General features: G+C 37.4%; 1 protein-coding gene across 2 annotated transcripts; it reads left to right on the top strand.

The window, feature by feature from the left end:
- The first annotated feature begins 2,058 nt into the window (after positions 1–2,058).
- tspan5b (tetraspanin 5b) lies at positions 2,059–9,889 on the top strand. 2 transcript variants are annotated; one of them, XM_056736845.1, is made up of 9 exons: positions 2,059–2,382; positions 2,928–2,978; positions 3,168–3,314; positions 4,465–4,635; positions 6,374–6,499; positions 6,904–6,951; positions 7,391–7,507; positions 7,852–7,913; positions 8,000–9,889. In XM_056736845.1, exons 1-9 carry the CDS (start codon positions 2,302–2,304, stop codon positions 8,010–8,012), a joined length of 816 nt encoding a protein of 271 aa, XP_056592823.1. In that variant the 5' UTR covers positions 2,059–2,301; the 3' UTR covers positions 8,013–9,889. The 2 variants fall into 2 exon arrangements, with proteins under 2 accessions (XP_056592823.1, XP_056592829.1); XM_056736851.1 differs by lacking the exon at positions 3,168–3,314.
- The last annotated feature ends 4,868 nt before the right edge of the window (positions 9,890–14,757 follow it).

Raw genomic sequence — 14,757 nt, 5'->3', positions numbered from 1 at the left:
TGCATGGAATTCTGCATGTTGTTTGTACAGAAGCCCTTAACGGACAAAGTAGCCTACTCTACAGGGAGCGTTTCGTAAATACGTTAATGGCTTCGGAAAAGAAGCGTAAACGTGATGACATCTTAGTCCTTTGTCAGCCACCGTCGTGCTTCGAAAGGGAGAGGGGAGGACTGGAGGAAGCGATTTGCAACCTCACCGCGAGAGGCAGCAATATTTCATACACTGGACCTTTAACAGACGTTTCGGTTTTGGAATCTATTCAGGTTTTCCTAGTCAAAGAACCAAAAATGGTTCCACTCCAAATTTGATTATTAGTTCCAAATGTATTATTATTATTTTTTATTGAAAAAAAACTTTATTAAACAAACAAAACGGAATTTAGGTTCAGTAGATCACAGTAAAACAAGCTCTTAATAGAGAGCAGGCATCATATGGACTACATTACCGCTCAGAGTCATCGTTAGATCCAAAAATGGTTGCCATATACTGTAAAATTTATAAAGGTTACTCATAATTCCCTAACAGACTTACTCCATGTGCAGGTCATAAACTCAGCAACAGTATCCGATTTTCCGAAGTTTTAATGATTTAAAGACTCTTTGCAAATGTTATGTCCCTTATAATGGCACTTTCTACAGAAACATTGAGGTGTCACGGACACATGTGAGAACCAACGACTAGGATTTTATAGCTTTGGCAGAAATGAAGATTACCAGTAATGACTTTGAAACAGAATATACAACCAAAATACACCATTTGATGATGGTTTTTCACTCAAAGCAACCAAATGATCCTAAGATGAATGAACAACAAATTAACCACATTTATAAACATAGAGAATTTAAGCAAATATTACGTTCTTTAAACGGTTTCAACCCGCATGCACCTGCAGTACAATCATACCAACACATGCAGACTACTCAATGCATTGGTATGCAATTGGTTGAAAAATTGACTGCCTCCAATGAGAAGCGCTAAGTGTGCAGTCACTTTATAAAGTGGGTTACATGCAATATACTGTATATACAGTTCAATGACTGTAATGATTTGCTGACTCATAGAGGTGATTGTGGATGGCCTTAGCAAAGAACAGTAAAGTGGGCCTTGGATCTCGGACGCCCTTGGGCTTATTACAGCCTGCTTCACTTTTGAACAAGGACATAATAGATATAGCCTGTCTGGATGGCACATACTCAACTGGCTTGTATAGCATTTAATTGGTTAAAACATTTAAGCAAAAAAAGCTGTCAAATCTCTTTAAAAAACATCTCTACCATAGCACACTCTAAAAAAAGGTGCTTCAAAATGCTCTTCGATGCCGTGGAAGAAACGTCTGGTTCTACAAAAAAACTTTAATATTTGAACAACCATTCTGTTTCACAAAAGGTTATTTTATTCTTTTTAAGGTTCCTCAGATTACAAAAAAGTAAGAAAGAGATGGTTCTTTAAAGAACCTTTGAATGAATGGTTATTTGTGGAACCAAAAGTGGTTCTTCTATGGCATTACTGTGAAGAACCTTTTAAGCACCTTAATTTTAAGAGTGTACCTTGTCAAAGACAGACAGAAACTCTGTTGACTGCACAATCTACTCATCTGAATCCCCAAATAGGTGGTCTTCATCAAATTGCTGTTGAATATATTTCACTCTTCTATAGCAGGATTTTTGTTGACTTTTATTTTGAAGTTCCAGCTTTGCCTTTGTTATAAAGGGGAGGTTCTGGAAGCTCCACAAGCTCCACTGCCATACAGCGGCAGTCACAGGTAAAATATGAATTTTAAATCGAAATAAATTGATCTATAACCAGATAAAACGCAGCTACATGCACAATATATAGACCATATATGGTCTTATTGTGTGTCAAACATAAACAATGTTAAGTGACAACACCTCTGCAACTAAGGACAGTGATAAAAACAACTGTTTTTAATAATAATACATTCATTTCTATATCACCTTATGCTATTGGTGCTCGTTTTTCGTGCTTTGTTGTAATTACCGTGCCTGTATTTTGAAATTTCGTGCGATGGCCTAATTAATTTAACCGGAAGTTACTCTATGTGGTGGGAGCAGTCGTTCGGTTATTCGGTTTCATTATCAATAGCAAATACAATTTCGTTTTCTTCAAGAAGGCGAGTAGCAGATCGTTTCGACGAAATAGGCAAAGCCCTGCGTGGCATTGCCTGACACATAATAGACATGTCATGAAAATATAAATGGAGGTGAGAGGTTTCTAATCGGTGGGCGAATATTGTCTCCATCATTGAAAACCGTCGGGAGGATTTTGTTGTCCAACGCAAGTATGACCGGAAAACATTTCAACGTCCACGAGGTGGGCTGTTGCATCAAATACTTTATATTCGGATTTAATATCATATTTTGGGTGAGTAAAGCATTTCTGACAGTATTTGCGTGGTTGTTGCGTATATAACGTTAATACACGGCTGATCCATTGACCTAATAAGGTTGCCGATGACCCATATAATATATACGTTATGTCCGTATTCTTATAGTGTTTTGACTAGTGTTTGAATAATGGGTTCATAGAAGATAAGAAATCATTTCACATTTTCTGTCACCCGAGGTTTGCCTTTGTTTGACAAACTGGCTCCTAATGAACTGCCTATAATAAAATGTTATTATGAACAGAATGAGCTGATCTAACATAATGATGATTCCACACATCAATATGAGCATTTCAAATGCTCTTATAAAGCTTTAAGACACTGTCACTTTACAAACATGCTTTGATGTGAAGTGTGTGCTACACATGTTGTGTGACAGCTGGCGCTTGCACTGCCTCTTTCAAAAGTCAATATATATAATTAAAAACAAAAGTAATTTAACCTAAATTAAATAAAGTTAGTAAATGTTTCAAGTGAGATACTATGCTAATTTGATATCTAACTTCTATTCTGTCTCTCTCAGCTGCTGGGGGTGGCATTCCTGTCTGTGGCTCTGTGGGCCTGGAGTGAAAAGGTAAGAGACACCCTTTCTCTTTACCCTTGCTTTATAGTATGGAAGTAGGGCATTTCAAACACTGGACATCTTTTTACAGGCAATGCTTGATGCAAACCGGTGAATCAAACATTACACACGTGGTTGTTACCCTTCTCACATGTATTGAAATGCATTTTGGTTTCAAAAAAAAAAATTGTCTTTCATCAGGGAGTTCTCTCCAACATATCCTCCATCACAGATCTGGGTGGGTTTGACCCAGTGTGGCTGTTTCTGGTGGTGGGTGGGGTGATGTTCGTGCTAGGCTTCGCCGGATGCATCGGAGCGCTGCGTGAAAACTCCTTCCTTCTTAAGTTTGTATGTCATATTTTGGTTTGAACTAATTTTGCCCTACACCCATGAGCTGAGATCCTAATATTCAGAAAAATCTCATTTATCACACTGTAAATTTTGAAGATGAATAGTCTTATTTAGTTTATCTGTCTTGTTTTGTTACTAAAAATAGATAACTCATCTTCGACTCAAAATTATGAACAGAATTTTATTGCACATTTTCAAAACATAGGTTTGGGGGTTTTCTAGCAAAGCCTATCCAGATTTTCTGGAGAACAGAGGTTGACTGTAGAAGAGAACTTTTTACTCAAGTCAATCCAATCTGCACTTTAACAGTGTTTTATTTTTTTCTTAGGCATAATATTTTTACTCCACAAGATTTCATGTCATTTCTTAATTACATGTTTTATTAAAAAATGGACATTTACAAATCTAGTAATTTCTTTCTTTTAGTATTTTGTGGTAAAAAGATTGTTATTGTTCTAAAGAATTAAAGATGTATTGGAGTGGAGTATAAAGTATGCTATTATGCAGTAGGATTTAAAAGTATGACAACGCTGATTAAGTACAGATACATGTACTTGAGAAGCATACATGTGTAACACCACCATGTATGCTGTGTTCATACACAATGTGAGTGCAGGTTGGCAGGATCATTTTTGAATGGCTGGATATGAGTTAATACATGAAGGGGGAAAACTGAATGTAGTCTGAAAGTGTGGGAATGTGCTCTCCTCCTTATCCCTCCGGTCTGTGATGTTATTCCTTTCTCTAAAAGCTGCTACAGGAGAATTGTAAGAAAATCAGGAGAGGCCCTTTTTGCCTCCGTAGACTTCTAAAAACATCTGGAGGCACCAGCTGAACACTGATGTCACTCTTGAAGTATTCAATGTGGTCAGAACGGAAAGTCATCGCTCGTTGTACTCGTAATAAAACGTACGTGTGCAATTAGAGATGAACCTTGTTTAACAATACGACATCCTGTTTTGAGTGGATGAGTGAAAGAACCACGTCATTTCTGTAAGTGTCAAGAGGGATGTTGGCAGGATTGCGGATTCTTTGTCATGAAAGGGAGAACATCAGTTTGGTGTAACACATTCCAGACTCATTGGAAACCCATACGGCAACCATTATCAAGACTGAGTCAAATCGAGATTCTGCTGTCTTTCTGCAGTTTTCTGTGTTTCTTGGAATCATATTTTTCCTGGAGCTGACCGCGGGAGTCTTGGCGTTCGTCTTTAAAGACTGGATCAAGGACCAGCTCAAGTTCTTCATCAACAACAATATCAGGGCCTACAGAGATGACATTGACCTGCAGAATCTCATCGACTTCACCCAAGATTACGTAAGAACACATGCACATATAAAACCATAACAAATTTTGCGTTTAAAGTCTATGCAGGGCAATAAACAGGCTATAATCTCGTAGATGTACATCTAGTGTGTCTCCAGAATATCATAGAGACTTGGGATGTTTTCCACAGCGTCTCAGCAACAGAAAAGGAATGCCCTAGCAACCACCTAGAATACCTTAGCAACCACACAGCAAAGCCCTGGCAACAATTTACAATATTCTTACATCTGGCTGGCAAGTTTCGCGTGATAAAAAAACATTGACATTTCCCTCAGATAATAAAAAAGTGGTTATTTCTGTCATTCCACTTTTGGCAGAGATATGAGACGCTTCATTGGAGCTAATTTATGTAAATGTTAAATAAACTCGAAGGTATAAAAATGCAAATTCTAGCATTATTTACTCACCCTCTTGTCATTTTAAACATGTATGACTTTTGAAGAAAGTTGGTAAGTAAACAGCCCCAACACCCAAACCAATGCAAGTGAATAGGTGCTGGTTAACAACATTCTTCTGAATTAGTTGATTAAGCAGAAACCGCTGTTGCATCATGTCACTTCATAAACTGTGCATGTACTAAAGCACTCTTTTGGCTCCCACGGGGTATACTACTGGGCTTTACTTATAGCTCAAACTAGATTCTGAGGTAGCAGCTTGTTGTTGGCCGTGAGCACATAGCGTGCTAGCTTCATAGCAGCTATCGTTAGCTACTGGGCACATTTACAGTCACCGAAAAAACAAGGCATGGACGTGAATGTGTTAAGTAAACAACGAAAATCATTTTCTGTAGTTAACTTATATTTTTCGGACACACTTACGAACAGGCGCTGTGCTTTGTGTAATAGGTGCAATCACTATCTTACACTCAACTCGCTATGGGAATAGTGCCTAGCATAGTATTTATAGATACCGATAACATTAGTGTACGTGCATTTACTAAGGAATCAGCCACTTTTGACCATAAAACATTTATTGTGGTTTGGTACTAGTCATTGTTTGCAAGGAACACAAGGCATGATCATGCTACGCAAGCGATTGAGACCTGGCAACATCACATTATCTCTAGTCTACCTTACGGTTATAAATTGTGAACCAGTAACGTTAGTGTGCCAATAAACAACTTAGCACAGCCTAATAACTTATAAAATCAAAGTACAGGACAGTAAGAAAACATTTACATATAAGACTTTCAAATCCAGTAGCAGGAAGGCTAATGTTAGGTCTCCATCCGTTTTGCAACCTGTTGCCTCTTCCAGCTCACGCCACCGAGATTAAGTCTGTCAGATATTGATTTGTGTCCTGGCTCATGTCCGATCACTCTCTCTCTTATCCTATGTTTTTTTTTTTGCTGGCTCTGCCATGGTGATGGTTTGGAAACTTGCATTGAACTATGGTTTTGTCTTATTGTTAGCTGTTTAATAACTTCACCCTGGCTATGAGTAAAACGTGACGTGTGCCGTAAAGCAGGTGATGGGCGGGACTTGTGGACCTACCCGCACACCAAAGTTTCAAGTGTGATTTCAGCCGATAAAGGGCTGCTTAGGTAGCAGCGGCAGAAAAATTTGTCCAGTTAAGAGTTGTACTACCACTAAAATAATTATAAAGAGATTATTTTAAGGTCGAAAAAGTCTCTAGTGTTGCTTTAAATGAGTAGTTGGGTTACTTGATACTGAAGGAATTTGTGATGTTGATTGATTTTAAGAATACACAAACGTTTGTTTTTCTGCAGTGGGAGTGTTGTGGGGCATTTGGACCTGAAGACTGGAATCTGAACATTTACTTTAATTGTACTGACACTAATCTGAGCAGAGAGAAATGTGGGGTTCCCTTTTCGTGCTGCACCAAGGATCCTGCTGTGAGTAAACGCACACACACTCGCACAAATTTTGTTTTACGAGGACTTCAATAGAATTTGACTTTTAAAAGTTTTTAAAAAAGGCTGTATGATTTATAAGCTGTTTTACACATGGAAGCTAAATATATGAGACTGTTAAATAGTTCAGACTACTACAGAGGGCATTTTAAAACGTTTGGCTCGTTCACAGCATGCTTATATCGTACACAGACGTTTAGCCGAAATCTGCCCATTGTCACCTTTCGGAAGACCTGAGAACATAAACAGGAAGTGATTTAAATCCGCCACCCTGTATACATACTGAACATTAGTTCTCTATTGTACTGTCAAGAATGGCTTATTGTAAAAGATTATGGTGACATTGACCAAAGAACTTAAATCTTGACCCTGTTTTCCCTCCACAGGAGGACGTGATCAACACACAGTGTGGATATGACATTCGAGCGAAGGGTGTAAGTACACTATATAGGGACCTAATCCATCTGAAGTGCACAATAGTGTAATAGAACCCACACTAGTGTGCCTAAGTGACACATTTAAGATAAATCACATTAAAGTCCCTGTTTACAACTGGTATTAACATCCGTTTCGGGTCTTGGGTTAACAAAAGGATAATCGTGTTTGGGTTCTAGCCCAACCTTTTTGCGGTTTTTTTAAGTGTGCCTAGTTTACATTACACACTGTTAAAATATGTTCCTCTGTGCCTGAGTGAATCTGCTGAGTGATAGACTGTTAAGAGTGTGTGTTCTGCCCGCCGTTTGACTTTTGGCAAGTTTATCCAGCAATAAAAAAGATCAATTTGTATAACTGTTCTTTAACTGCTAGGCTTTTGTGGGTTGACAGTTTTATATTTTGAATGTATTTCATTTTTGTTAACGTGTGTGTTTGCAGGACAATGAACAGAAGATGTTTATATATACAAAAGGATGTGTGCCTCAGTTTGAGAAATGGCTACAAGAGAATCTAACCGTAGTTGCTGGGATATTCATAGGTATCGCACTTCTCCAGGTAAATTAGTCCATTTAACCTCAGATTCTCTACAACATTTATTAAAATCACGTCACTGTGTACATATTGTTGTGCATTTGTTACTTATGTAAGTAAACAAGCTGTTCATTGTATATCATTTCCAACTTAAAGACATTAAGTTATCTGGCCTACGCTTGACCATAGGATTGTTGACAAATAAACTGTAAATATCTCCTTTTACCACCAAAGAAAGAGTCGTGTACAGTTTTAATGCTTTAAGCCTTAACTTGTTTCAACATACAGTCAGGAAGTCACCATTTATAAAATAGAAAAAAAACAGCTTTTCTCTGAAACGGAGAGACTAACTGATCTTCTGCTTGTAGATATTTGGGATCTGTCTGGCTCAAAATCTTCTGAGTGACATTGAAGCGGTCAGAGAGAGCTGGTGAGAAACATCCCTGTTACAACAAGAGTATTGATCTGTCACCAAGCTCTAACCCCGCTAATATTTCTATCTTTTGTATCCTCCAGTTTGTTCACCTGAAACGCTTCAGCAGTTCCACAGACAGAGCCTACATCCTTCTGTCACTCGGCAACAGAGCCGGAAGATTGTCATCACAGTATCCTAGCAACCACTGAGGGATTTCTTTCACATACCTCTCTTGTGACAGCTGCATTTTAATGTTTCCACTGTAAATGGCGCCCATGATTTGTTTTCCGTAGAATTTATTTCTAAACCCTTTCTTAAATATTGCACACATGTAAAAATGAACAGTATTAACATACTGACCAGAAACACGTCACGTTCTTTATGATTAGCTGCAATTGTTGGTCTATGCGCATCAGCACAAGCCTTGTGTTTTTAAAGCCAGGGTGAGTTAAACATATTTGAGAGTTTCAGTTCTGTTCTTAGTCGAACTGGTTCGAAAGAATGCGGCCTGTGTTTGGCGCCCCCTAAAGCTTTTCTGTGTAACTGCAGTTGATCAGTCACGCAGTGGTTTTGTTGATCACGAGTTGTTTTCATGTTTGTAGACATATACAAACATGTTCACACAATATTTACAAAATGAATAGGAGGCTTAAACATCTGTGCAGAGATTTTTGGTTCTGATTTAATAGATTTAAATCTGAGACTTAGAGTATTAGTTTTCCCGATGGCAGTATCAAATCAGGCCAAAATTTCGATAAGCAACAACCGGTAGGGTTGAAGAATTGTGAATAATGTGCATTTGAAATGTGTGTTTTTCTGTGAGTTTTCACAAGCCCCGAATTAGTGTAGGTTTAGTATTTAGTGAACACAATAGTTTTCTTCCAGATAGTACAGTTTGAGGTCTACTGAAGACTACTTGAGTATTTGGCTTTTCTCATAACATGATATGTACATAATTCATATTTGTTTATTTTGTTCACATTGTCATATTGTGTGTGTAGATTATCTATATTATCTAAATCGACTTTTTTTCATCACAGATGTATTTGAAAACATGAAGAAAAAAATGCACTGCATGCTTAATTAAACAGTATGTTCAGCTATATGGAAATATTTTTGTGAATTGCAATGTTTATCTGTACTAGGGTTGGACATTTTTGCCACGGTGTAAATGTGTCACTAGAATGTCTTCTTTTTTTTTTGCACTGAGATTATGCTCAATTGACGGCTTTGATTTAAAAAGTCAGATTCTGGTGCTCTATGAATAGAATGAAAACCAAAATGGGTATTTGGATATATAATCATATTTTACCTCAAAAAAAACAATTCATAGCACACTGCTGTACTGTTTAAGACACTAAAATGCATTAAAAATCTTATGGTAATTTAATTTTTTATGCAAAACAAACTTTTACATTTTTGGGGTAAAATATGAACCTCATATGCACTTGAAAGATTCACCAACACACATTACACATCCATGTATTTCTGGCATCATGATAGAATTGAAATCATGACCAGACAAGAATGTTTTGCTTTGATTGTGAAATGAAAATCTCTGCAGCCTGTGGTTTTGTGACCTTTGTAAAAACAGATTATCTAACAGTCAGATTATTTGAGTATAATGTGATCTGATGAATTCCTGTGGTTGTGTTAATGCTTTTTTTAACAGTGCTTCACACTTTCCGCATATGTGTAACCTTTATATAGCGCAATATATTTGTTTTTAGTTTATCTGGAATTTTGAGCTTTTGAAAAGTTGTTCATAGTGACTGAACAATGGAGAACATATACATTTTAATAATTCAGAGATGCAGATATTTCGTAATCCAAGGGTCTGAAACAAATCTCATGTAAATTTTGGTAGGCTGTTGAGTTTATAAAAAAAGAAACATTTCTGACATTACTGTTTTCTCATTAAAACTTGTCCTAGTAACAATAAGAAGTGTTGTAAAAAAATGTTTTTTTATGATTAAAAACTGGAAAACGTTGTGGCGTGTGATCTATTTTGTTTATGTGATCTTGTTGTCTTTTACCACACACTTAATCTCATCTCGAAATCAAATATTTGCAAAAGCACCACTCAATGCAGCATTTTAAACTGGATATGTTGTTGACCTTTCTTGTGTTTTTATTTAAGTAGTTTCTATCTTTTCCATGTTCTTGTGTCATTTATTAAGATAAATTTTACAATATGCTCAAACAATTTACACGAATTGTAATGTACAAAAAATGTCATGTTTTTGTATGTGTCTATGAATTACATCTAGTTGTAGAGACAAAGAGACAATTATTATGAAAGTGTTAATGTTAAAATTTACGTTCAACATTTAATACCATCAATTAAATAGACCTTGGGAATCAGTTTAGTTAATGAAGTTTTAGAAGATGTGAGCATAACTTTATAACTTTTAGATGCTTTGTTTCAATTTTTTATTTCGGGCAGGTTCAAAGTGCAAAGTGAAATATGAAGCAGGTCTGTAAAATCAAGACGCCTTCGTCGTACGAAGCATAAACACTAGATGGCGCAATAGGTCGTAAAACATTTTTACAAAATCGTAGATTTGCAAGCACGCCTCCAGACAAAATTCACAAATATCGTTATTTTAGGCCTTCATCACAGTTATCTGTAATAAAGTTTTTAGAGCATGACAAAAAACTTTTTATAAACTACTCTGTGATTTTTGTAACACTACAGACCTATGTAAAAGTCTTCACAGCGCACAATAAAATAAACAACAACTGCCTACCTATTCCTTTATGTACAACAAAATTATGTCTTTGACTAACGTTCTTTTAAAATAAACTACTTATCACTTTTAAAAAACAGCAACAAACATTAAATGTAAATGTAAAATGAAACATTTGTTGGGCTATAATATGCTCTCACACACACAAATCTTAACAAAATTTCAGGTGTGTGTGTCCACCTTGAGAACTTGCTGGACATGAAATCATGATGTCTAAATCACATTAAATGCACTTGCTTACACAACCTCCCTTCTTCCTTTTGGAAGCAGTGTGGGTAATCTGAGCAGATTAGGATCGGCTGTGTTTTCTTAATCCCACCACGATTAAAATTGGATTAAAAATGATCTCCTGAACTCAGTATATCTACTCTGCGGCTGTGGCACTTCTCTCTCCCCCTGTCTCTCTCTCTCTCTCTCTCTCTTTCTCTCTCTCTCTCTCTCTCTCTCTCAATTTAAATTTTTCAAAAGTGTGCTTTATTGGCATGACAAAATGTACATTCGTATTACCAAAGCATTTGCAGGCTGCATACAAACAGGACAAGTTTATATACAAACAAAAAGAAAGATAATTATACTAATAAAATAAAGTGTGATGTACTGTATAAACTCAGGTCCTGGCTCCTGCCTGACTTTTATACTTCTTTTTATACTTAAGATCCACTGACCTTTTATTTTATGTAATACAATAAGACATCGCTCTTTCTTCAGTCTTTCTAATGCCGCACGATCTCTTCCCTGCGTCAACATGAGAACGACATATTTTTGTACTATGGTGGCCACCGTCGTGTTTTGACTGAGCACTTCGTTGCAAATCTGTAATACAACGCTAGTGGCCGCTGTATATACAAAACTGCACCTTTAAGTAGCAGAATAAAGGGATGTAATAATATAATGTTATAAACATATATTGGACAGATCAGGTAAGGGCAGATTGATTGTTTTTCTCTTTTGTTGTGACAGACATATTGCGCAGTTTACACACAGCAGTCCTTGTGTTCTCCTAACAGACACGGGAGTTTCTCATCGTTTGGTGTATGGACTTGATTTTTCATAAAACATTGTCCGTTTATCCATGTATTTTGTGCTTTCTGTAAAGTGGAGTTCCGTCTCAATTTTGGTGAGATCACAGTGTGGACACAGTCTCTGGTCCTGTGGCAGCCACGTTTGTCTGTGTCTGCCTGTCTCTATGGTGAGTTTATGTCCACCGAGTCTGTATCTTGTCAACGTGGGTCTTAGTTTTTCATGTGTCATTGTGTACAGTCATATAATCTGCCATACTGTATTCTCTCTTTAGGGTCAAATATCATTGCATTTTACTTTGTTGTTTTGTATGGGTTCTCAATGAGTGATAAACTCACCTAAAGGATTGTTAGGAACACTTTTTCAATTTCTCATTAATGCAATTATGGTGGTGGTGTAATGGTGTGGGGGATTTTTTCTTGGCACACTTTAGGCCCCTTAGTGCCAATTGGGCATCGTTTAAATGCCACGGCCTACCTGAGCATTATTTCTGACCATGTCCATCCCTTTATGACCACCATGTACCCATCCTCTGATGGCTACTTCCAGCAGGATAATGCACCATGTCACAAAGCTCGAATCATTTCAAATTGGTTTCTTGAACGTGTCAATGAGGTCACTGTACTAAAATGGCCCCCACAGTCACCAGATCTCAACCCAATAGAGCATCTTTGGGATGTGGTGGAACGGGAGCTTCGTGCATCCCACAAATCTCCATCAACTACAAGATGCTATCCTATCAATATGGGCCAACATTTCTAAAGAATGCTTTCAGCACCTTGTTGAATCAATGCCACGTAGAATTAAGGCAGTTCTGAAGGCGAAAGGGGGTCAAACACAGTATTAGTATGGTGTTCCTAATAATCCTTTAGGTGAGTGTATATTATTGTTTCATTTGTGTAGTATAGATGAGTGTGGTTTTTTCAGTATTGTTGTGGTTGAGAGCATCAGTAGATGTTAGGACTGAAGCTCTGGACCAGCTCACAGAGTGTTAATTTATTAGCTCATCTGCTGGTGTTTCTGGGCTTTAGAATGATATGAGTGCGGGTCACTGTGTTTTAGATGTTTCCAGAATTTGATTCCCCTTTTTTCTATCTTTAGGATCAGTGGATATTTGCCTAATTCTGCCCTGCATGCATTTGTTTGTTGCGTGCCGGTGCATTTGTAAGATATTTGAGTATGCATGCTCTCAATTGGATGTTTTTCCCATTTAGAAAAATCTTGATTTGGATTTGTCAGCGGACCCAATACTGCACTGCCAATTAGTGATTCTAATATTTTCAGCGAAATTTTAATTGGGATTTCTATAAGACATTGACGTTTAATGGCCTGTAGATGTGATTTTTAAACCCAGGTCATTGTAGTGTGATGTGTGTGTTATGGTGTTTGCGCCTAATGTAAACGTGTGCTTTGATAGTTGGTATCTGGATCTTTTCTGAGAGGTGATCAGTTTAGTTTTACTGAGTTTAACTGTCTGTCAGGGCCCAGGTCTGACAGTATTGTTCCAGCAGGTTTATTTTCTATTTGTTTTGATTATCTTTGATTGCTAATTCTTATTTTTCTAATTGAGTGATCGTTTGATTTTGTTCACGGTTTGTGTCTGTCTGTACTTTATTAAAATTTGTTTGGAAATGACTTCACTATATTTCTCTATTTTGAATTGCCAATTCTTCATGATCATTTTTTTATCAGATCGTTGCACTTATCCCAGAATTGATTCGTATTGACTGACTTCTCGATTATTGTCAGCAGTTTTGGGGTGTTTAATGCTTTTTTGGTTCTGAGCGTATGTTTGTATTGTTTTAATGTTTTAAAGTAAAGAAGTCGAATCTCTGAATTGTTTGGATCTCTGTGTTTCTGGTTTGACAATGTTCTCTGTTTTTTGTTTTTCATTTTGATTGTTTTGCTGATTTTTCAAATATGAAATGTATATATTTTACGGTAAGATTGACACCTTCTCTAGTGTGATCATATGTGTTATTAAGAAAGATATATAACAGAGTTTGTCAATTTTGATTTCTAAGTGCTTTCTGATATTCTTCTGCGCTGTTTTCAGCCCTTCTGTATGGTTGTCTGATATTGTACAGCTTTGTGAAAGTGAACGATTTGTCAGTTACGGTGACCCAAAACCGAAATGTGGCCTCTGCATTTAACCCATCCAGTGAGTAGTAAACAAACGCACTGCAAATCGTGAACACACACACCCGGAGCAGTGGGCAGCTGTGTACAGTATATGACAGAGTGTGTTATTAATGCAGGTCAGTTTGCTGTTGATATATTTACTTCCTTGTGTCGGTGAAGTCCGGCTGTAGTCCTGTTTACGCGTTCAGGTCTTGATTCTCTCTCTTTCTTTCTCTCTCTCTCTCTCTCTCTCTCTCTCAGTCGCTATAAGGATGACATAACAGGACAACAGTAAAGATGGCAGAACAAAACGACAATAAGGATGACAGTAGAAAAGACAGAGAAAAGGACTGCAGGACGTCAACATCAACATATAATTCACCCGAACAAGTAGGCAATGAGCATAGACAATGACAAATGTGTAATACAAGGCAATAAAGCAGTCCACACATTTTTGACAAATGATACTCCGTACTATAAAGAACCTTTTGTGCATCAGAAAAGTGCTACAGATGTTACAGGTTCTTCAAGGAACCATACAGACAAAAATGGTTCTTCTTTCCCATCATTTATTCACTTTTATTATAAGAGTACGCATTCAACTCTCACTGCTAATATTCATCAGCATGCGAGCCGAGTCAGAAATCAAGAGGATCCACAAAAGACCACATTGCAGGACATCCAGAACCGCAGGAGACTCTTTCACCCCGCAGAACAGAGACAGCCTCAGGTCAGATGTGTTCTGAGATTTTCCACAGAACCTCAGTGACCAGACTCCCGGACCCATTTCCTGGAAGATTGTGTGGTTGATTGGAGGTGGAATTAGTCAATAGTTAAGCTGAAATGTCCTCTATGCAGGGCAGGGTCAGGTTCAACTGCATCCAGCGTGGTGCACTCATATGCTATTTAAAGCCTAGCACAAGCTTTGGCCTTACGGGCCTAATCTGCTCCTCATAAAGATGCATTAA

The sequence above is a fragment of the Triplophysa dalaica genome, chromosome 2 (assembly GCF_015846415.1).
Source record: "Triplophysa dalaica isolate WHDGS20190420 chromosome 2, ASM1584641v1, whole genome shotgun sequence".
Classification (NCBI taxonomy): Eukaryota; Metazoa; Chordata; class Actinopteri; order Cypriniformes; family Nemacheilidae; genus Triplophysa; species Triplophysa dalaica.
This window is presented reverse-complemented; position numbering and strand designations above follow the sequence as displayed.

Coding starts and splice junctions, on each gene's coding strand:
- tspan5b (XM_056736845.1), top strand. CDS start 2,302: ATGACCGGAAAACATTTCAACGTCCACGAGGTGGGCTGTTGCATCAAA. Junction 2,979..3,167: donor TGTGGGCCTGGAGTGAAAAG/GTAAGAGACACC, acceptor GTCTTTCATCAG/GGAGTTCTCTCCAACATATC. Junction 6,500..6,903: donor GCTGCACCAAGGATCCTGCT/GTGAGTAAACGC, acceptor TTCCCTCCACAG/GAGGACGTGATCAACACACA.